The sequence below is a fragment of the Vidua chalybeata genome, chromosome 1 (genome assembly GCF_026979565.1).
Source record: "Vidua chalybeata isolate OUT-0048 chromosome 1, bVidCha1 merged haplotype, whole genome shotgun sequence".
Taxonomy (NCBI): Eukaryota; Metazoa; Chordata; class Aves; order Passeriformes; family Viduidae; genus Vidua; species Vidua chalybeata.
The window spans coordinates 114746182-114766841 of record NC_071530.1 but is presented as its reverse complement, the minus strand read 5'-3'; the positions used below and the strand labels follow the sequence as shown (position 1 = coordinate 114766841).

The 20660-nt window shown below is 39.3% G+C and overlaps 1 protein-coding gene and 1 long non-coding RNA gene across 8 annotated transcripts; one reads left to right on the top strand and one right to left on the bottom strand.

Annotated features, from left to right (window-relative positions):
* The first annotated feature begins 1827 nt into the window (after window positions 1–1827).
* LOC128801756 (epidermal retinol dehydrogenase 2-like) lies at window positions 1828–11605 on the top strand. 3 transcript variants are annotated; one of them, XM_053967904.1, is made up of 7 exons: window positions 1828–1912; window positions 4927–5270; window positions 7320–7451; window positions 8427–8526; window positions 9327–9471; window positions 10032–10157; window positions 10721–11605. In XM_053967904.1, the coding sequence occupies exons 2-7, from the start codon at window positions 4950–4952 to the stop codon at window positions 10812–10814; spliced, it is 918 nt and encodes a 305-aa protein (XP_053823879.1). In that variant the 5' UTR covers window positions 1828–1912; window positions 4927–4949; the 3' UTR covers window positions 10815–11605. The 3 variants fall into 3 exon arrangements, with proteins under 3 accessions (XP_053823879.1, XP_053824013.1, XP_053823935.1); XM_053968038.1 differs by lacking the exon at window positions 1828–1912 and adding an exon at window positions 1947–1968; XM_053967960.1 differs by lacking the exon at window positions 1828–1912 and adding an exon at window positions 1956–2041.
* Window positions 7032–19152, bottom strand: LOC128802486 (uncharacterized). 5 transcript variants are annotated; one of them, XR_008435471.1, is made up of 6 exons: window positions 18871–19130; window positions 14110–14218; window positions 12234–12350; window positions 8688–8886; window positions 7773–7993; window positions 7032–7119 (listed from the first exon to the last, which is right to left on the bottom strand). It is a non-coding gene; the product is annotated as an uncharacterized LOC128802486 (long non-coding RNA). The 5 variants fall into 5 exon arrangements; XR_008435488.1 differs by lacking the exons at window positions 7032–7119; window positions 7773–7993; window positions 8688–8886; window positions 12234–12350 and adding an exon at window positions 13830–14017 and having other exon boundaries at window positions 18871–18970; window positions 19085–19152; XR_008435483.1 differs by lacking the exons at window positions 7032–7119; window positions 7773–7993; window positions 8688–8886; window positions 12234–12350 and adding an exon at window positions 13089–13165.
* Between the last annotated feature and the right edge of the window lie 1508 nt (window positions 19153–20660).

The following is a 20660-nucleotide window of genomic DNA, read 5'->3' as shown; positions in this document are numbered from 1 at the left end:
TTATAGATTCAGTCATTATATATAATCTATAATCAAGATTAAGTGGTGGTGAAATCAGGTGAAAGTAATAAAATATCTACCACAGATTCACATGAAGCATAAACAGCACTCTAGTGTGCTACTGGGTACACTGTTCTAGCAGAGGTGCCAATATCTACCCAACAACAGATGCCAAGTGCTTTCCTGAAGTTAAGGTAGGCCAAAATACAATACAGCTCTCAGTAAAAAATGCTAGACTAGCAGTACATTTACACAGCATAAGTACTATAGACAAGCAGAAGGGACAGCACTTAAAAAGTTCCTCAAACATGTTCTTATGACTTGAAGGACCTTGGGCTCCTTTGAAGACATCCAGTGGGACATGACACAAAACAAACAACACCAGTCCCAATTCTATATTCCTGGAATTCTGACAGCACTCAAAAATCAGTCCAAAAGTAACATGTGGCAAGAGGGAGACATCCTCATCTGATACAAATTAGCATAGTTCCATTTCTAGACCAGAATCAAGAGTAGTGATTCCATTTGTGTCTTCTTTGACACAAGACTCTGAAAGATGCTGACAGTCTTAAAATAGTTTCTGTACAAACTAGTTTTAGTCTTTCATAATGTAGACTAGTAAAGTGAAGCTATCTGGTGAATTTTGTTTCAGCAAGTTTCTTACATACCTGAAGTCTTCATACAAGGAGGGGAAAGAGGATGTGTCTCCCATCTTCTAGCCTCCAACTCCAATCATAAGGTCACTCTCAATGTTAAATACTATTAATTTCCAAGTATTAATGCAAAGCTCATATTTAAACCTTTTTAAAATTAAATAACTGGGATGTTTTTTTAACACTTTCTTGTTGTAAAGAAACTTTTCTAAAAAGAAAGCAGCAGCCAGTGTCACTGTTTGACTATCGTTAGCCTCCTAAATGTACTGCTTTAATACAATAATACTGGAAAGTAGGCATATTAATGATCACTATAATAATTTGCCAAGCAAATGCCTTCAGTCTTATTTTTTCTGGTAGTACTAAGTGTTCTCTCATCATACAAACTTTACTTGAAGTTGTGAATGGTCAGCAACATATAGTTCAGAGTTCTGCTACCTAAGGATGAGCATATGGTTAAAAAAACCCTCCAAAACAATGCTGCCCTAAGGGACTTATGTGTATATATAGCAGTAAACGAAGAGCATTTCACTGAATTAGCAAACCAAATACTCTAATCTGGGTACAGCCAGAACTCATTTTTTTAAACTGAAGTATCCTTCATTCCCTCAAAAGGACCCCACCCTGAACGGGTCACACTCAACCCGGTTAAACCACTTCCATGCAGCATGGCTTCTTCACACAGGCCAGGTGACCTCTTTACATCAACCATGCCTTTAGGTGCAAGTCTCAGCACGGAGTGATAACCACCTCATGTGTATAAATACTTTTCTTAAAACAAACAAAAGACCCACAACCCCAACAAACAACAACAACAATAAACCCCAGGAAAGTGCGGGGGAGTTGGAGCGTTGTCCCGAGGGCCTCCGCCCAACAAACTACTCCGTCCTTTGAGCTTTTGACCCTTCTCCAGCCTCAGCGAAGAGCCCACGGAGGATAAACGTCCTCACGGCCGCCCGGGGAGGACCCCAGAACTCCGTGCCGCGCCCGCTCCCCCCACCCGGCTGAATCCCATCCTAGCGGCCGGCGGCCCCGGGCGGAGCTGCAGCCCCCAGGCCGGCGTTGTGCCGCTGCGGAACGGACGCCGGCTCTGCCCCGGGAATCCGCTCAGCCCCGCGCCGGGGCGGGCTGACTGATGAAGGCAGGGCTGCTTGGCTCCGCCCCGCTGTGCTCCCTGCTTCCTTCGCACCGCTCTCGCCCGCCCGCCCCAGAGCCGCTGCGCCACGGCGGGAGGCGGAGGTGCTCTGCTTATCTTTCAGGTCAGCAGGCGAAGGTACCCCGGTGCTGGGGCGACGTGGGCTGGCCGGGCGCCGGGGTACGGGCCAGGGTGTGCGGGCGCTCGGTAGGAGGCTCGAGGGCCGTGGTCAGCCGGGCGCTGCGGAACAGCGGTGCGTCCTGGGGAGGCGGTCTGAGGGGGTGGTGAGCTGATCGCTGCAGCTGAACGCTGCTTGTGGGGTTTCTTATGGTGCTGATTGGGTTGATAGGCTTGCTGTGCCAAGTGAGAGTAAGGTTATCCAGCATCCCCCGGGGACTGAGGAATTCACTGCTGTACTAGCTACAGCTGCTGTACTTTTGTGGGATTGTAACTCTCCCAATACAGTGAGAAAAACTCATGTTCGCCAAATGCTGCTCAGGTGATCGCATGATCAACCTTTAGTCCTTCGACTAGCAAGGGTGGTGTGCCAGCCTCTATCCTACCTTGTGATTCGTGAGTAGTGATCATCTTTAAGACCTTCTCAGGTCTGCAAGAGCCTCTCGGTGCTGAGTGTTGGCATGCGTACCAACAAGCCTTTGCTGGCCAAGTTACCTGCACTTGAAATCTGTCTGATAAAACATTGTAGAACGTCTGATACTTCTCTACCGCATAAAAGCCCTCCACGCTTATGTCTGTGTAGGACATAGGCATACTAAAAAACAATACAAGGCATCAGAAGTGATCTGGGATTTTATATGTGCCAAAGGCCCCCTTGGTTAATTCACTTACTTCTAAGTACATCCCGACTCACTTTAGCTGACAAGCCAAAATCGGCCAAGTGAGTGGCAAATTTAATTGTCTGTATGGATATGCTTGTTTGCAGTAGCTGGTGTAATTAGCAATACTAATACATTGAGTGAGAATGGAGGCCCAGTCAGATCTGGGTTAGGGGAGAAATGTGTCAGTGGAAATTAAACATCTTGTTGAAGGATGCAGAGTTGGTCTTCTAACAGGAAGTCTCCTGTGGTCTGTATCCATAAACAACTCTACTTCATTAAGTGAAAATCATACTTTTCTGAAAGATCTAATGTGCCTTTGACCTATACAAGCCTAATATATTAATATTTTACTTAAAGAATTGCTGTCATAATTTTTAAACTGAGTTTAGGTCAAATTGTGTATTGCCTCTGAAGGCAATTGTCTCGCTTGTTTTTTTTAGGGATTAACTTTAACATCTTTATCTATGGCAGAGATACCAGTCTCCTTTATACAAATGGAGGTTTTTTTGTTAAGTGCATTAAATCAGTGCAATCAAGTCAGCAATTCAGCAGCTGCATTTATTTTACAGTCTTGTTGCTTGTTTTAGACTCAACAAAGAACTTTTACTTCGAAAAACTTGCACTTTTTTATGTGCATGAAATTTAATAACATTTTTTTCCTTTATAACTCTATTTTTGCTTAGAACAGTAACATCTCTATAGATAAGAGAGCGTATTACAGGAAATGCCAATATTGGCTCTAGAAAAAGGTTTCAGTGCTGTTTTGATATTTGTTTCACTTCTTACTGAAGTTACTGCCTCTGCACACATTTTGTCACATTTTAATGAGAATAAAGAATAGAAAGTACTCAATAGAAAGCATTCACCCCATGACTTTGCCAGAAAGAACTTGTTTTCCTACTCACTGTGTCTGTGGCAAATGTTTTTCTGTTACCAGAACAGTTTTAAGATGTCCCAATGTTTCTGCCAGAAAACTTTCTGAAATAACTAGCTCTGCTCTAGCAGAGGCCTGTTTCTTTTCAAGACCAGCCTAGTTTCCCATGTAGAAAACCTGAGACTTGTGGTAACACGTGTATGTTCACATACTAAATTTCATGAACTTTGCTCAGAGTAGCAGAGACCTAAGTTACTTATCTCCTGGCACTTGTCAAACATGATTACCTATACACACAGATAGCAAAGTTAACTAAGAGATGTAATCAGGCTGGGTATGTCTAAAGGTTGCTAAAGGTGCTAAATGTCTAAAAGTGCTAAAGGGTGAAGTGTAGGTGTCAGTGTTCTCTACCTTTAGCTGAGAAAGAAGATGTTATTGCTTCATAATGTTGTTAGTCAAAGATTAAACCCTGTTTTAACCAAGGATTGATTTCTTGCACAGCTTTTGTATTCTGGAAAGTAAAATAACATTCCTCCAAAGACTTAAAGGCCTGCTTGGTGTCAGCATTACTGGGATGTGTAATTGTAAGATTGTGAGCTTAAACACATACCTGAGATGGTATGAGTCAAGCCTATGGCATTTGCTTAGTGCAGGGGCTTGAAGAGAAGAAACTCAACAGCTTTGCAGTGCATTCCCAAGAACTGTGTTCAACTGCAAAAGCAGGCTCTCCTCAGTAATGATAGTACAGGTAGCTGAAAAGTCAGTAGTGACAGACAGGTATTTATCTAGTGTGCTTTGGAGATTTATAAGCATATTGTCTTTTGAAGCTCCTTATGCTCATGTTTTTTCGGCACAATTGGGACTGTGACTTGTACTGCATATGATTTCATGGTGACAAGCAGTGCCTACAAAGCAAAAAACGTGGTCCTAAAAGCAGAATTTTTCCTGACCTATAGTACTAGTTTGTGAGTACTAAAGTTCTTTGATCTAAACCATAAGTTTTGAGTTGTAATTGTCATGCATTTCTGTTTAAGATGTTCAATGGGCAGATTCTTATTATTAGTAGTATGTATTTATGTATTTTGGATTTTTGTCCACATTCTGTCAGAGCAGAGAATGAAGCCCATGGCATGAAGGATGGGGAATTTCTAAAGCAGATAAGAGCAGGTGTTTCCTATTGCTTCTGAATGGTAAATGAATTATTACTGCATCCTGGAGGAAAAGTGGAAGCAACATGAAGATGAGACAGAAACAGGACAAATGGATTAGATATGCAGGTGTAGGCCTATGTATTTCTTGAAACAATATTCAAAAGCAGGGTAGAGAAAATATTTAGATTGGATCGGAAAATGTTTTTGCAATGTTGATGTTTGCATTTTCTCTATGGTTTACCCTATCTGGTAAATGTTTTGGGTTTTTTATCAGGTATCTGAAGAAACAGCCTGAAGATGAACTTCTTCCTGGAAACATTACAATTCATTGTACTTCTTGTTTACTACTTACTGGAGTCACTGGTGTTCTTGGTTGTTCCTAGACGGAAGAAGAATGTTAGTGGTGAAATCGTATTAATAACAGGAGCGGGAAATGGCATTGGAAGACTCTTAGCAGTGAAGTTTGCCAGCCTTGGAGCCACGGTGGTCCTCTGGGATATTAATCAAGAGGGACTCGACTGCACAGTTAGACTGGCCAGAGAAAATGGAGCAGGAAGAGTACACTCTTATGTCTGTGACTGTAGCAAAAGACAGGATGTCTACAGAGTAGCTGACCAGGTAAAGTATCTTATTTGTGGCTTTGACATTATTCTAAGCTGAGTGCAAGCATGGGCATAAGATGCATGAGTAAGTTTTTTAGTGGATTCAAAGCAAGAGATTAAAGTTAATTCATTCTGAATGTCTTGCACTTCTATCTATTTCAAGATTTCTGGTTGTTAGAGTTGACTTGTGTATCTCTATTCCTTAAAAAATAAAAAGAGCTGGCTCTCTTTTTCAGTAGCTCATTTTAACTGGGTAGCTTCTCGTTCATTCATTCAATTACCGAGCAGGCACTTAATCGTGAAGTGCGGAAAATCAATTTATTGAAGCTAAAGCAGTATTTCACGTTCTGGCAGCCTTTTACCAAAAGACCATACATTGTAAAAAGGATTAACTGCTTAGGCAATTTTCAAATAATTCCATTGCTGTGAAGAGATTTTGGCAGACTTACTTTATCTAAATTAATAAATATATCTTAAATATTTCTTTCATTTCTGAAGAGCTTTGTAAACATAGCATGTGGTTAGATAATTTGGGCACACTAGCAGTATTGCCAAAAGCTAAAATTGTTAAGCAGTTTCAAGTCTAAGAACCTGTTCTCATTCACTTAAAATTTGCTAAACTTAACTGTTGAACTAAGAGATTTCCACAGTGAGTCTTGCCTGGATTTTTTTTTTTAACAAAAAGTCCAGCTGTCTTCAGGAGCATTTTTTGGTTGAAATAATGTTTTGGTGCTCTTTAAGAAGCTCTAGCCTTCTGTTTTCTTCTACCTGTCCAAAAATGACTATGACAGGCTTTCTGCTACGTGAAGCTTGTGTATGAATTGCAGCCTGTTAGAGGCGGGTGCTATTAGTTTTGTATTCCAGTAATGCTGATCAGCCTTGGTCCCCCTTGCAGCTGTTACACCAGCTGAGCTGGACAGCTGCTGTCCTTGCAGAAAAGCTGCATGTCTCTCCATAGGCCTGTAGCTGTGCTTCCTGCTGAACTGGGAGAGGTAGAGGAAGAATATTGTAGTGTGAAGGATACTGGAATGAAGCAGATAAAAATTAACCTTTAGGTTTGAGGACTTGAATTGAGGGCTAGCACTCTGGGCCCATGGAGAAAAGCAATGGCTGAGTCATGCTGAAATTTGAAAAAGAGAACAGGGTGTAGATCTGTGTGACGTGGGTTCAGGATGATGAAAACAGAGCTTGCAGGAGCAAAGAAGTTGCAGTAGGGTCCAGTGCATGGTCCCTCACTTAAAACCTTCTGTCAGCAATTGTCAGATTCACTAATAATCCTCATGCTGATCTGCACAGAAGAAAACACCTTACATTATTTCGTAAATGTCATGTCCTGCTGATGATGTAGAATCATCCAATCTTACCAGTTACAAAAAGACTTCAGTATTATTCTTTAATTCTTCACTGTATTACCCATTTCATTTTTCCCAGATAGCTCAGATCAATGACTTGTATTTCAAATTCTATATTAAATATTTTCATTCTCCTTTGGAGAGCTGACACAATATCTTGCAATCAGCTGGCCTACAGTTGTTCTCTCAAATGAGTCTGTTCATGAAGGTTCTCAGTCTGGAGCTAAAATGAAAACTATACTTCCTCTTACTGAATTAAATGTATAGGTTTATACCTATACATTTAATACAGAATTCTTAATTACAGAAATTTTTAGCCAACTTAATTTCTGGGGTAGAGTGTACCAGATTCTAGTCCAGAATTGCTCTTTAGTTTTAAGATGTGTTTACTGTAGAAAAATACTTGTTGTATTAGTTACGCTTTCTGCATTAAAGACTTACCTGGGACATTTGTCCTCGGAAACAGAGGTGCTGAAAGCAGAAGCTTGTGTGGAAGTGTTGGGCTCCACAAATCTGAAGAAAATCAATTTGAGAGCTCGCCTTTAAAAAGATATCAGGTGAGACTGCAAGGACCTGAGGTGTTTGGATCCTTAACAAGCATAAGTTCAGCTTATTTAAATGTGTAATATTTCTGTTTGTTAAGTTTTCGTATATAATACTTGAAAAGAATGTTTTGTACTTATTGCACATTCTCTTGATGCTTTTTGTTTTAGGTTAAAAAAGAAGTTGGCGATGTCAGCATCCTAATCAACAATGCTGGTATTGTAATTGGGAAGAGATTTCTTGATTCTCCAGATTCACTTGTAGAAAAAACCATGGAAGTGAACACAATGGCACACTTCTGGGTAATACCTCTATTTTGCATATACATACTAAGACATCCTTTTAACATGTTTTCAATGTTAATTTTGCCTTTTGGAATTGAGGAAAACATGCAGGGATATAGAGCTCAGAAATGATACAAGAAATTATTTACTTTGCTCTGCAGTCTGTAATTTTTTTTTTTTAAGTGTGGAAGAATGGATCCTTTGGGAATTTCTAGTGTAGGCATGTGGAAGCACTTCACATTTAGAAATTCTCTAAAGAACTTAAGTCTACCATCTGCTAAATTCTGAGGCTAGTCATAAGTTACATTCTCATTATTAACTGACATGAAGCAGGCTCACCTTAATAGCTGCTGCCCTCTAGTAACAGAGAAGTGTTCAATTCGACCTCAGTTCTTCTGTTTTGTTAGTGTTCTAGTGGTTCTGTGGCTGTGGTAACTTCAGTAAGAAACACCACATGTTCTAATAATCCTCTTAATAATAAGTGGAGCTTTTGTCCAGAATGAGTAATCTGGTGTGCTTTTTCTTCCTTTCAGTGAAGGCAGGTCACCTATATGGTGTTTCTGTCATAAAGATTTGTGAAGAGAATATTCAATCATGTTTCAGTTTATTTAGAAATAAATTTAATCACAAAGATTTAATGAATTTAATAGAAGGAAAACATTAAATTAAAATCTCTGCCATTTCACAAAATTTGTAGTGAACACTTAATTCTCATTTGAAAGAAACTTCAGTACTAGATTAAGCTGTATATTTAGCTTTCATCAAGTTACCATCTGTCTTTGGTAGTGCTGGTGGGGTGGGAACTCCCCATGTAAATAGTTTTAATAAAATTCAAAAAACAAGCTCCACATACATACACACATCCTTTCCATAATGGAAGGGGGAAAGCTTATTTAAACTGTTGGGAGAATTTCTCTAAAACCAACGAACACCTTCAAAATATTATGGCATGTAGCTTACTTAGTAAAATTGCAACTCTGATTTACTTTGCAGACTTACAAAGCCTTCCTCCCAGCAATGGTTGCTGCTAACCATGGACACTTGGTTAGCATAGCAAGCTGTGCAGGACTGTGTGGAACCAGTGCCATGTCAGGTAGTATTAAAGTGTATTAAAGCTAATATTAATTGAAGTAATTAGTTTGATTTTAAACTCTGAAATCAATATCCATGGGGAAAAAAAACCCTAACTTATTTTGAAATTCTGGATCTTTCTGTATAGTTAGAGCAAGTAGTCAGACTTTCAAAACAGCTGACCTTAAACAGACCATTTCTTTACAACGCATTTTCCAGGAGCTCAGCAGTGCTGTGAAACAGGTTTTTCTGCCAAGGCAGAAGGATCTAGAAGCCATATGGAACTTTGGAAGCTGAGAACCTCAATGTTGTTAAAATTTGCTTGCAGGTTTCTGATAAGGAAGAGGTCGCTTTAGATTTAGAGGAAGCTCTGAAGACATTTCTGGAATATGTATACAAAGAAGGAGGAATATGAAATAAGGTGACATAGCAGTAAAAGAAATCTAGCTCCAAGAGAGTGATCATAAGTACAAACTGAAATGCAAGTTGAAACCACATTAGAGAGTCTTGAAAATGTGAGTTTGAGGCATAGTGAGTGAGTGTATGGATTTAAAGAAATTGTATGAAAAAATAATTTCATTTACCATTGTTCATTAGAGAGTGGAAAGGTGCTAGCAGGGATGTCATGAGAAACTCTCTGTCTGCCAGTCTAGAACAACAGTTGATTTAGGAGAGGAAAGAAAAGGAATGAATCAGATCAAAAGCAAATTTTAACTAATCCTTAAAACCATTCCTATTTTGATGTGAAGTGGTTTAGTATTGGACAGTAAAGTTTAATTTGTAAATTAAATATTTAACTGCAATTAATGTTTTGTTTTACAGATTACTGTGCAAGTAAATTTGCAGCAGTTGGTTTTGCAGAGTCAATTGATATAGAGATGAGAGCTCTGAGAAAGACTGGTGTTAAAACCACAACTGTGTGTCCTTACTTCATAAACACGGGAATGTTTGATGGTGTTGAATCCAAGTGAGTAAACTCTTGTGAGGTTTTTATGAAAGTTGCATTTTTAGCATGTTATAAATCTCTATTTCCTTTATGAAAATCATGTGCCAGGCTTTCTTTTGCTTGTATTATTTTTAAGGCTTCAGAAGGGTGCTAACAGTGCTATCCAGTGACTGGGCAACTAAGTACTTTAGTATTCATTTAAGCTGAAATATGAAAAATAATTGCTGTCCTTTCCTCTGCAGAAGCCAAATGCTCCATTTGTCCTCTCTGGTTTCTAAGTCCCCATTCTCCTCCTGAAATTGATGGCATAGCTTTGCTCAGTATGCACATATAATGACAAAGTTTAGGAGCCAAATAAAAGTCTGGTGTGTCTTAATATGAGGTCTCTGGTTTTGTCTTATGAGAAGTCATACAGGGGAAAATAACAATGTCCACTCACTCTAACATAATGAAGATTCTGTTGCTCATAGGACTTGTGGCATTTATTCCGTTTTTTAGTTGAATAACTGTAAAATTGAGACTTTTTTAAAGAAAATGTGAATCCAAAGCAATTTGCATTATAGCAATATTTTCTTTTTCAGGTGGCCACATGTGCTTCCTATTCTGGATCCAGAGTATGTGGCTGAGAGGATAATCACTGCTGTTCGGCAGAACCAAGAAATGTTGCTTCTACCACGCATCACTTATGCTTTATGTTTTTTGAAAAGGTAAGTTATGTTTCTTTTCCCCTCTCTCTTTTCTGTCTGGGGATGCTTAAAGTACAAAAGAGGCTTCTATTTGCTGGTTTGAATTTTCATTAAGTTATGCACATTTTTGGAAGGGTTTTGTTTGTTTGTTTCTATGGGTTCAATCTACCCTTGGGCCACAGAACAATGACAGAAATGTCTAACTGTGCCCTGCTGACTCCACTGGGGTGCAGTTTTACCGGGGGCTGTAGAGACAGTTTCTCCATAACTGCATGTCAGAGAATTATTGGTTGGAAAAGACCTCTAAGATCACTGAATTCAACTGTAAACCCATATGGTGTCTTGCTCTAGCATTTGGGCACTATTGACTGTGTTGCAAGCCAGGTTGGAATACTGATCTATCTATAACTCAGGCTGCCAAATGAGTGTAAAGGATATTTTGAGAGGACCAGTGGGTCTATATTCTAAAGAGTATATTGCCTTTGTCAGTATTAGCCACGTTAAACTAATTCTGTGATAAAATTGCACAACTCTTCTGATGTTTGTTCCTTTTTATCTTCTTCTTCCATGTCCCTGCCTTACAGCTTCCTGCCAGTGAAAGCAAGTGTTCTCTTTTTAGAGTACTTTGGAAACCTTGATATCATGAATACCTTCAAAGGTCGACCAAAGAAGGAGTGAAAAAGCACAAAATTCAGAGACCAGCACCTCTAAAGTGGATGTTGTTAAAGGTGGTGGTGGGAAAAGTTTGCTTCCACTAGCAGCTGTGAACTTTGGGTGCCTCATTTCTCAATAGTAACAAGATTGAGTTGCTTTTTAACTGGCTCTTAATCAACAACTTTCATCTGAACTGTTGTTTTTAGTCCAGCAAATTGTTTTCTTTTCACCTCATTATGAAAATACATTAATTGAATTTAGTTGCTTTGGTTTATAATGCCTTAAATGGGACTCTGCATCACAAACCAGTAATTGGCAACTTTGGGGGGAAGAAAAGACCAGGAAACTACATGTATTTAGCAGGTAGCCAGAAAAGCCTGTAGTGGATCTGACTTCTTGCTGCCATTCAATGAACCATTGAATGGTTCTGTACTGCTGGTGCCATTACAATTCCCTGGTAAGTTGAGGAATTCAAGAATTTCCTCAAACAACAGATTCTAACTCTTACAAATGAAAGTGTTGTGAGATAAAAATATACACTCTGTTGGTGAAAAAAACAATCACATTTATTAATTTTTGGAGATGTGATCTCTCAACTCACAGATGACAGTGGATGTTGGGGCAGGGACAGGGAAGCATATGTAAATTAAGCATTTGTGCTGCTAATCTACTTTGTGCCTAATTTTTTTTTAAAAGCTAATACTATGACTGCAACTTTGTAACAGAAATCTTTATATCTTTTAAGTACAGTATTTTAAGAACTATTTTAAATTGTCCTCTCCTAAGAAGAATAAACTTGTATTTATAAAGCATGAGACTGCCAGTCTAGGTAGGCTATTCAATGTCTCATCAAAAGAGACAACGAGCTACTAAAAGCAAGGGTGTTGTGTTGTATAATAGTGGTTTCTCTTGGGATTATTTCAGAAAGGAATGGTGCTGACAGAACTGAATGGTATCATTACAGCCATCCTTTGAGTAACAGCATAATGTTTTGCTTCTCTGAGTTGTATGACAGGTTGCCTTGTGTCTACAGAGACTTGTTTTACTTTCCCTTTACTCTTAGGACTGTCCATTTATTTTGAACATATGTTGAGGAGGCGTTACCCTTTTTGACAATGGATGCTTAGAAAGCTACCTTGACTTCTTGTAATCCAAAACAAGAAAAAGGAAGCTAATGTGTACATCACTTCTGTACATGTTAAGACCACTTCATCTCACAGTTCTCTGCTAGTAATTAGTATAGCAATTGAAACAGTATGGAGAAAAGGGGGACTGTTTTAATGGGGTCTTTTTTTCTTTCAATGATGGCCTAGAAACTACCTTCATTTCCCTTGTCTATACAAATAGTAAGGTTTATTAGTGGAGAAAGATTCAGTTAGAACTACTTTACTACTGATGACCAAGAAACACTGAGTAAAACAAGTATGTTAAAAATCACCTTACCTTTATGATCGATTTATGAGAGCTAGAATTCAGACTGATGAAGAAGAGATTTGTTTCAATCTCCTTTCAGATCTTAAGCTTTTCTTCCTCAAAATTTTTACTCATCTTACAGTACACCTCAGGAAACAGAAGTTAACCAAGTAAAAAAGAGATTGTCTCAGTGTGCAATCCATACACAATTTGCAGCGTTTACAAATTCTACCACTAATAACTATGTGGTGTATCTGTGTCTTCAGCCTCCTCACCTTTTTATACTAACAGAACATACTTTTTCCTCCTGGCTATGAAGTACTAGATACGTAGAGTTCTGGAGCAAAGGGGAAAAGTGAGCTCTGTATATGAACATTATGAGTATCAAACTCCAGCTCTAGGGAGAGCAAGTAGCTTTTCATTTTTAGTATCTTTGATGAACACCTTCTGCTGAGAAAAATTAGAAGCAGTAAGTCTGGCAGGAGGATTTGGGGATTTTCAGCAGGTTCATGTTTGTCACAGCCCTAGGAGGATTTTACCTCATTTTACCTGATAATTTTTATCTGATTGTACCTGATAATTTTAGCAGATAAATACATTGCCAAGGAATTTTCCTACTTCACAGAATCAGTGGAAAGGACCTGTGCTCAATTAAGTTTTGTATATCTCTAAGGTTGGAAACTCTACAACCTCTCTGGGTAACCTATTCTAGTGTTTGTTCACACTCTGTTTAAAAACAGATAAATGAAAAGTATGTGTAAATTGAATGTACTTTATTTCATGTCCTTTCAGAGGATACCACTAAGAGTCTGAGTTTGTATTTCACACCTTCCTTTTAGGTACTTACACACATTGGGGCTCAGCCTTTTCTCAAGACTAATCAGTCCCAGAAATCTCAACCTCTCATTGTATGGCAGGTGCTCCAGTATCTTAATTATCTTTGCAGCTCTTCACTGGACTCACTGAGTATATGCAAAAACTAGTTATGAGTGTATTCATATCTCTTAGAGACCAATTTCTGTACTAGACTGAGCATGCATAATATGTCATTCAGAGCTTCAGTAGAAGATCTCTGCTTGCTAGCTGTCGTAGCAGGAGTACACAAATAATGGCTTTTATATAAATGTGCTGCTACCACATTGAATATTGTGGTCACTGGTAAATTACATCATGCACCTGGAGGATAACAGCCTATCCTATCTCCCCCATCTCCTATGATGGCATGATAGATGTGGAGTTGCATCCTGGAGGTCAAACAGCACACATCCTTCCCCTGTGTTCAGGAGGTTGCATGGAGCAAGTGTTTGGATCTTCAACTGAGATATAAATGTTTTGAGATAAAAGGTGGCTTACTTCCAGCATAACAATGATCTTGACTGATTACTTTCCTGATGCCAAAAAAGAGTCTTTCCTTCACCTCTCGACAAGAAAACTCATGGAAGGATCACTGTGGCACCCAAACAAGAAGATAAAACTTCGAAAGGAACAGCATATTGTTTGTGACAGCATAAGGTCTGACTGCTGGAAGGTATACCAGGCAGCTCCCACAAAAGAATTGTTGGTTTCATGGCCATTGCCTGAAATTTTAAATAGTCTCTCCCCAAAAATGTCTGTCCCAAATTTGGTTGGGATGGCTGCATTGGCCTAATAATAATGGTTATGGTGATTCAAATGCTATCCATGGTATTTTATTGCCTGCTGTATTTCTTTTCCATGTGAGATCATATTCCTGTGGTAGCAGAAATCTTGCTGTCTCCTAATGCTTCAAAACATGGAGAACATAGTGCCAAGAAACATTAACTTGATTAAATCCTCTGAAGAAGATTGAGAAGGAAAACAAACAAAAAACCAGCAGCTGAGATACAAGCTCCATTATTCAGAATTCATACCCAGGAGCTATGTGTACCTGCTTGGAATCTGGTCTTCATGGTGGTCTGGTTTCATTTTAGGAAGGAGCCAAGCAGGTACCTCTTCTCTGGTAACTTTCCTAGGGGCAGTTGATCTTCCAAGGACACCTGTGTGGATTGCACACTTTGCTAAGCAGCTGTTCAAAGCCATAGACTTTGTAAAATAAGCATTTTGAAAAAAATAACTTCTCACACTGACTTTGCTGTGACAATCAAGAGAACTGGGTTTGGATCCACAGTTATCAGATATGCTAGGAAAATGCAAGATTACTGTCTCTCAGGTGACACTTAAAAATGTGTTATCAATGCCTAGGTAGGTGGGGTAGCACTACAAGCAGGGAATTTTGTCCACTCACTGTATGACACACTTTCTGGTCTTAGGTGTCTCTAGCTTGATGATATTTTCACTGCCTTTCAAAGCCACCAAGCTCACAGCCTGAAGTTCTGTGAGAACTTCACAGAGAGCCTGTGGCCTATGGCCAAGGAAAACATAGCTCTATCTAGGAAAGAGAAGTGGAAAAAAATCACACCTTCTTCCTTTGTCCTTGGCAATATCACACTAGGAGGATCACCCTCAGGATTGTGACAGAGATGTTCAAGACAAAGGAGTGACAAAGGCAGAAGTCCTATGCCATGGTGCTCTGCATTGTTGCATCTGCTGGGTAGTTACTGCTTGATTAAAACAAACCTTGTATCTTGGTACAGCTGTGTTGAGAAATTTCACCCCTTATCCAAGGTCAGGCATAGCTACATCTAAGGAAACAGGACTTGTAGTGGAGTAGTCTTCCACAAGCCCTGCCCAGGAAGGAAGAACCCTAAGATATATTGTTAGACTTTTTCCTCGCCATGTCTTGGGGTCCAGAGGCAGCAACCCTGGCTTTGGCACAGAAAGAAGAATCAACAGAGCCAGAACACAAGCAGCAACAGGAACACTGTCAGCACATGCAGCCAACAACAATTAAAGAGGTTCTTGCTGAGCAAATTTGGCCTGTTGGCAGCATAAACTTCTTGCCTAGAAGGTGCCACTGTCTAGGCTACAGAACCTGGGTGATGGTGCAGTCCCCTTGGGCAGGTATCTGCATCATCTCTATTAACTGTATTGCTGTAAAGGCAGCTTGGTCAGAGATTAATGCTAGGTGCTATATGATAGCTGAGGAATCTGTTGAGCACATGATCTTTAATGACTGTTCCCCAGAAATGGGAATTCTTGTTGGAAAGTTAACGTGGAAGATCCTCTCGATATTAATTCTAGAAAACACACTTTGCATTATTTATTGTCTGCATATTTCTGTCATGATAATGATGATTAACCCTGAAGCACACTCACACAATGCACCGTGCACAGCTAATAAAGTTACAAAACTGATTTGAATCATGCTGCAGTTATTGCAGAATATCCCACTTGTGTTTCGCGGAGCTTCTAACAAATTAAGAGAAAGCTGTCAATTCCAAGTAATCACATCTGTCAAGGGTGTTGTATCCAGAAGGAGCAAATATCACTAGAATAGCCAGGTGAGGTGCTTGTTTGAAGTGTTTCCTTCAGCAAGTATGTAATTTCTGCTCTCTGGTATTTAGTTGGTCTCTAACAGAGGATGGGAGTAATTGACAATGTGCCTAGTTGAAATTTCTGTGTTAAAATTTCCTTTAAAAAGGAATACCACATTAATTCCACCAAAAAGAAAATAAAAACACTTCAAGCAGTTAGAGCCTGCTGTAGCAATTATCTCCACCAGCAGCAAGAGGCAGAAATCTGTTTCCAACCTTGCTTCTGAGCCAAGGGCTTGGAAGACAGCTATGAAACTAGTTTATTCAACCTTTATTTTTTCCACATTGACAATGAAATATCTGACTGCCCTCTTTCATGCTTTTAGATCCAGATAATTTTATCTGCAATGACATTTATAACAACATTTTAGGGATTATGGATTGGTCTTTAGTGTTCAGATAATTGAAAAAACAAAGTATCTTTGCTTTTAATTTGTGTGTGATTGTAACTCTGCCCGTCTAAATGGGTCAGGTTTTCAACTCCCATTCAAAGGGGAGAGACTCAAACAATCACTTCACATTCAAGAAATAATGTCCTGACATCTGCTTTTTCCTAGATTTGGAATGAGGCAGCTACGTTTGTTGGAAAAGAACTACAGTACCCAAAGTGGAAAATCCCCTTAGAAAAGAAGACTGGAGGAGGGATAGAAAAAGTGAGGAACTTTAATTCACCAGCTCAAATGGGAATCCACTAAATATGTGGAGAGTGCAAGAAAAGAGGGAAGGGTGATATTGGTGATATTGTTGATGAGTAATTAGTTGGTATATGGTCTCCTTGTGGGATGTATCAGAAGATTTTCTTTAGGTCCACAAGATTCTTGAAGGCTGGATCAGTTTCTACTGTTCTAGAGATTTTCCTGTCCTAAAATAGGGGTAGGTTTGCATTGTGTCTCACAAAAAAGGTATTCTGTAAAAAGGATAAGCACTTCAGAAGAGTGGAATATAGGATATATATAAACATACACATATATATATTTTCACACTTCAATTACACAGATATGAAGTATAATGTTTAGATTTTGTTTTGATTCTGCATGTACAGAGGTATAAAGAGACAGGAAGGTTTCCAAGCCTATCCCCTTTTAAAAGTCTTTTCAACTAGTTTTTGCAATTTAGTACACTGTAGAAGGTTTGAGATTTACATCTGAAGACAAGTAGTGATTTGTCTGTCAGATTAAATAATCTCTTATCACAAGTATTTTATGGGGTAGCACCCCTGACTGCTAGGAACCTAGACTAAGGAGACAGTGGCATGTTCACAGCGTTTATTTTCATTCAGCCAACCACAAGCCTAGCCATTTTAACATTATTTTTCAGAACATGGCACAGAAACAATGGATTTTTCACATCCACAGGAAGAGCTGTGGCATTATTTCCAGTGTGAAGGCCTGTCCTGTATTATTCTCTTCTATATATATGCTTTTTTGTTTTGTTGTATTACAGCAGAAAAAGCCACAAAGACATACCAGGAGTATACCCATGTTCTCCACCTGAGTTATAGATTAATTTGTTTGGGTTTTTTTTTTCTGGTTTTTTTTTCTTTTTTTTTTTTTTTCTTTTTAATAGTGTTGTCTTTAAATCCAGAAAGAAGCAGTAGAAGTCCAAGGAGATCAAGAGAACAAGTTAAGGGATAAATTCAAGGTTCACACAAATTCTTTGTCTGAGGGTTTTGAAGGAGACAGAATAGAGCAATAAATTATGCCTTTACAACCAAATATAAATTCTCCTAACTATGTTGAAGCATGTGATCTTGCCACTTTGAAATCCAGGAAATCATCCCAAGGAAATCTAAAATGTCCATTCTTACATTCCTGCATGTAAACCATTAGAGCTTCTGTGGTAGCTAATTAAGTTCAGGAATCATTAGGGCTTCAACCCTGTGTATTCCATTAAACCTGTTTTAGGAGATATTCTGCCACAGGACTGGTCTCCAGATTTTATACACTTACTAATGTTTTTTAGGATATTTTCACATCAATTGACATATTAATATTTTAAACTGTAAACCAAATATAATCTGAACAAAGAATTACTTGAATTGAGTAAGGGACTTAGAAAATGTGGTAACTAAAATAGTTTTTTCCAGAGACTGAGGTCAAGGAGTGCTAAAAGCTTGTGTTTTTTCCTAAATGGGGAAGTAAGTATCCTTTTTATTTCCCCACTGTAAGCAGGCAAGAATTTTTTACTTTTTTGGGGATGAATTGATAATATCTGCTAATTAGGGGCAGAATGGCCCTGCATCTTTCATCAAGCAAATAGTCAGGGCACTGCGTCAGTGACTTAGTAGCACTTCAAGATTTCTGGAAATTCCTTGGCTTTCATCCTATTGCCACTCCCTAGCTGGACTGTAATGAGACTTGGATGGAAAATTTTAAGAACCTTTGTATTTTGTCTGCATAGAGAAAGGACTGCTAAAAATTGACTACTGTTATCTTGGATATTTTTAGAGAATAGCAAAATTGATTGATTGTAACTAGCCTATAGTCTCTTAAAGTAATTGTCTCTTAACAAAAGTAATTGTCTTAGAAGAAAAAGATAAATACCTATAAACTTGCACACACATATATTATGCTTAAGTTTGGATTACAGTTAACATAATGGTAAATAGTTAGCTTCAGTGGTATGGAGACTTCCAACACTAAAGTGGCTGATGGTTTGAAAAGAAATGGAGGTAGAAAGACAAAACAAAGGCAAATCACAGTCAGTACAATGCTGATAATAATTGTTTGTATTTAAGATTTGTGTATGCTGTCATGCAACTAAGCACACACAACTTAGCAGTAGCTTTCCACTGAGGCTGGAATGGGATTAGAGTAGGCAGCACTTGGTGTGTGTGCACCCTTGCATTTACTTTTCTGCGTATATATGGATATTTTCACTCTGCATGAGGTGATGTTTTGGATCACTAGTTCTGTGTGTAAGAACCTCAAATAGCACCAAGTTCAATGACTGCTATTCCAGACAATGGAATATTTTTTAATATTACTAATGTGGAATACTCTTGGGAAAATACATTAAGGAATGTCTGAATAAATCCCCTGTTTTTCAAACATGCTTATCATAAGACTAGTTTGAAGGCTTATTGAGAGATTATATGAGCAAACCTGGCTTATATTGGGATTCTGCCACATCCTTGGATCTTCCCCCACAAAAATGTTAATAATATCAGACTTTTTCCAAGAATAAGAATTGATAGAAAAGACTTGTTTGTTTACCTTGGTCCTGCCAGGTAATGAACCCTCTGACTTTGCCACAATGAGAAGTTACACACATATGTAACTTTGAATAATCCTTTTTGGCTCTGTTTTCTCCACCCTACATGACAGGGAATTTAGCCATCATTGTGCAGGTGTTGGTTTGAAAGAGGATTTTAGCTCAGAAGATGCTAACAAAGATGATAATATGAAATATCTGTTGGGAAAGAGTGACCTGGATAACCAGCAAAACAGGAGCTACGACACTGCTGTTCTCTACATGCTGGTACTTCCTTAGGGCCACAAGAGAGGCTTGGGGATGATCTCACAATGTCTGCTCATCAGCAGGGGCAGTTGGTGCTACCGTTGCGGAGAACAGGCTGCTGGCATATACACTACTACTATACACTGTACACTATTAATGCCTGTACAGGCTGGGGCAGAGTGGCTGGAAAGCAGCCTGGTGGAAAATGACCTGGAGGTGCTGGGCAACAGCATCTGACCATGAGCCAGCATGTGCCCAGGTGGCCAAGAAGGCCAGTGGCATCCTGGCCTGTGTCAGCAATAGTGTGGCCAGCAGGACCAGGGCAGGGATTGTCCCCCTGTATCCAGCACTGGTGAGGCCATGACTTGAGTCCTGTGTTCAGTTCTCGGCTCCTCAGATCAGGAGGGACATTTTCGTTCTGGAGCATTTCGAGAGAAAGGCAACAAAGCTGGTGAAGGGTCTGGAGCACAAGTCTGATGAGGAGTGGCTGAGGGAGCTGAGGTTGTTTAGCCTGGAGCAAAGGAGGCTCTGCTGGGGCCTTATCACTCTCTGCAATTACCAGAAACGAGCAAGACAGGGAGTTGGCCTCTTCTCCCATGTAACAAATGTCAGGATGAGAGCACACAGCCTTAAGCTGTGCCAGTGGAGGGGTTCAGGCTAAACATCAGGAGGAACTTTTTCATAGAAAGGGTTGTTAAGCATTGAATGCCCAGGGAGGGATAGAGTCACCATCCCTGGCAGTGTTTAAAGAAGATTGGATGTGACAGTGCCATGGTCTAGTTGACATGGTGGTGTTTGGTCATAGGTTGACCAAGACCTCAGACATCTTTTCCAAGCTAAAAGATTCTGTGATTCTTTGACTATTAAGGTGAAGAAGATGCCAACACTGAATAAAATAGTCAAAAAGGCACATTGATCACATAAGTTAAAACACATTGTAATAAACTAACATTGGTTTGTATCTCTCAAACAGTCTCTGTTTGTAAAAGACATTTAGACTTGCCACATAATGACAATAAGTTTCCCATGTTTTTCTACCCAGCAGCTGGTTGGACATGTAGGTATGTAGAGCCCGGCAGTTTTCCATGTGGTTTTTAGTTTTCCTTCTGTCTTTCTCCACCACCACCAATCCAGAAAACAGTAATTTGAAATAACAAGATTTCAGAAGGGTTTTCTATCATATATTTTTCTATAACAACCTCCCTGGTTGGAATATTCCCTTACTTTTCAGGTCACCAATAGGAAAACAGTGAAGCATCCCTTAGGAGCATTTCTCCAGTTACATTGTACATGAGCCATTCACCAACCAGTTGTCTCATGAGGACAGCATTTGAGCAATGCCTGTGGAAAGCCCTGTCATGAATTAGCAGTTGCACAAGGAAGTTTTTTAGCAAGCAAGATTTCAATAGGCATTTTTTTTCACAATAGTATCTGTGCAACCTCTAATATCAGCAAATCAAGATGTACAAGCACAAAAATTCTCCCAGATGCAGAGGATTATTCTCTTGCCAGTCTGCCTTGACAGTTCACTTGAGGAACTCAGTTG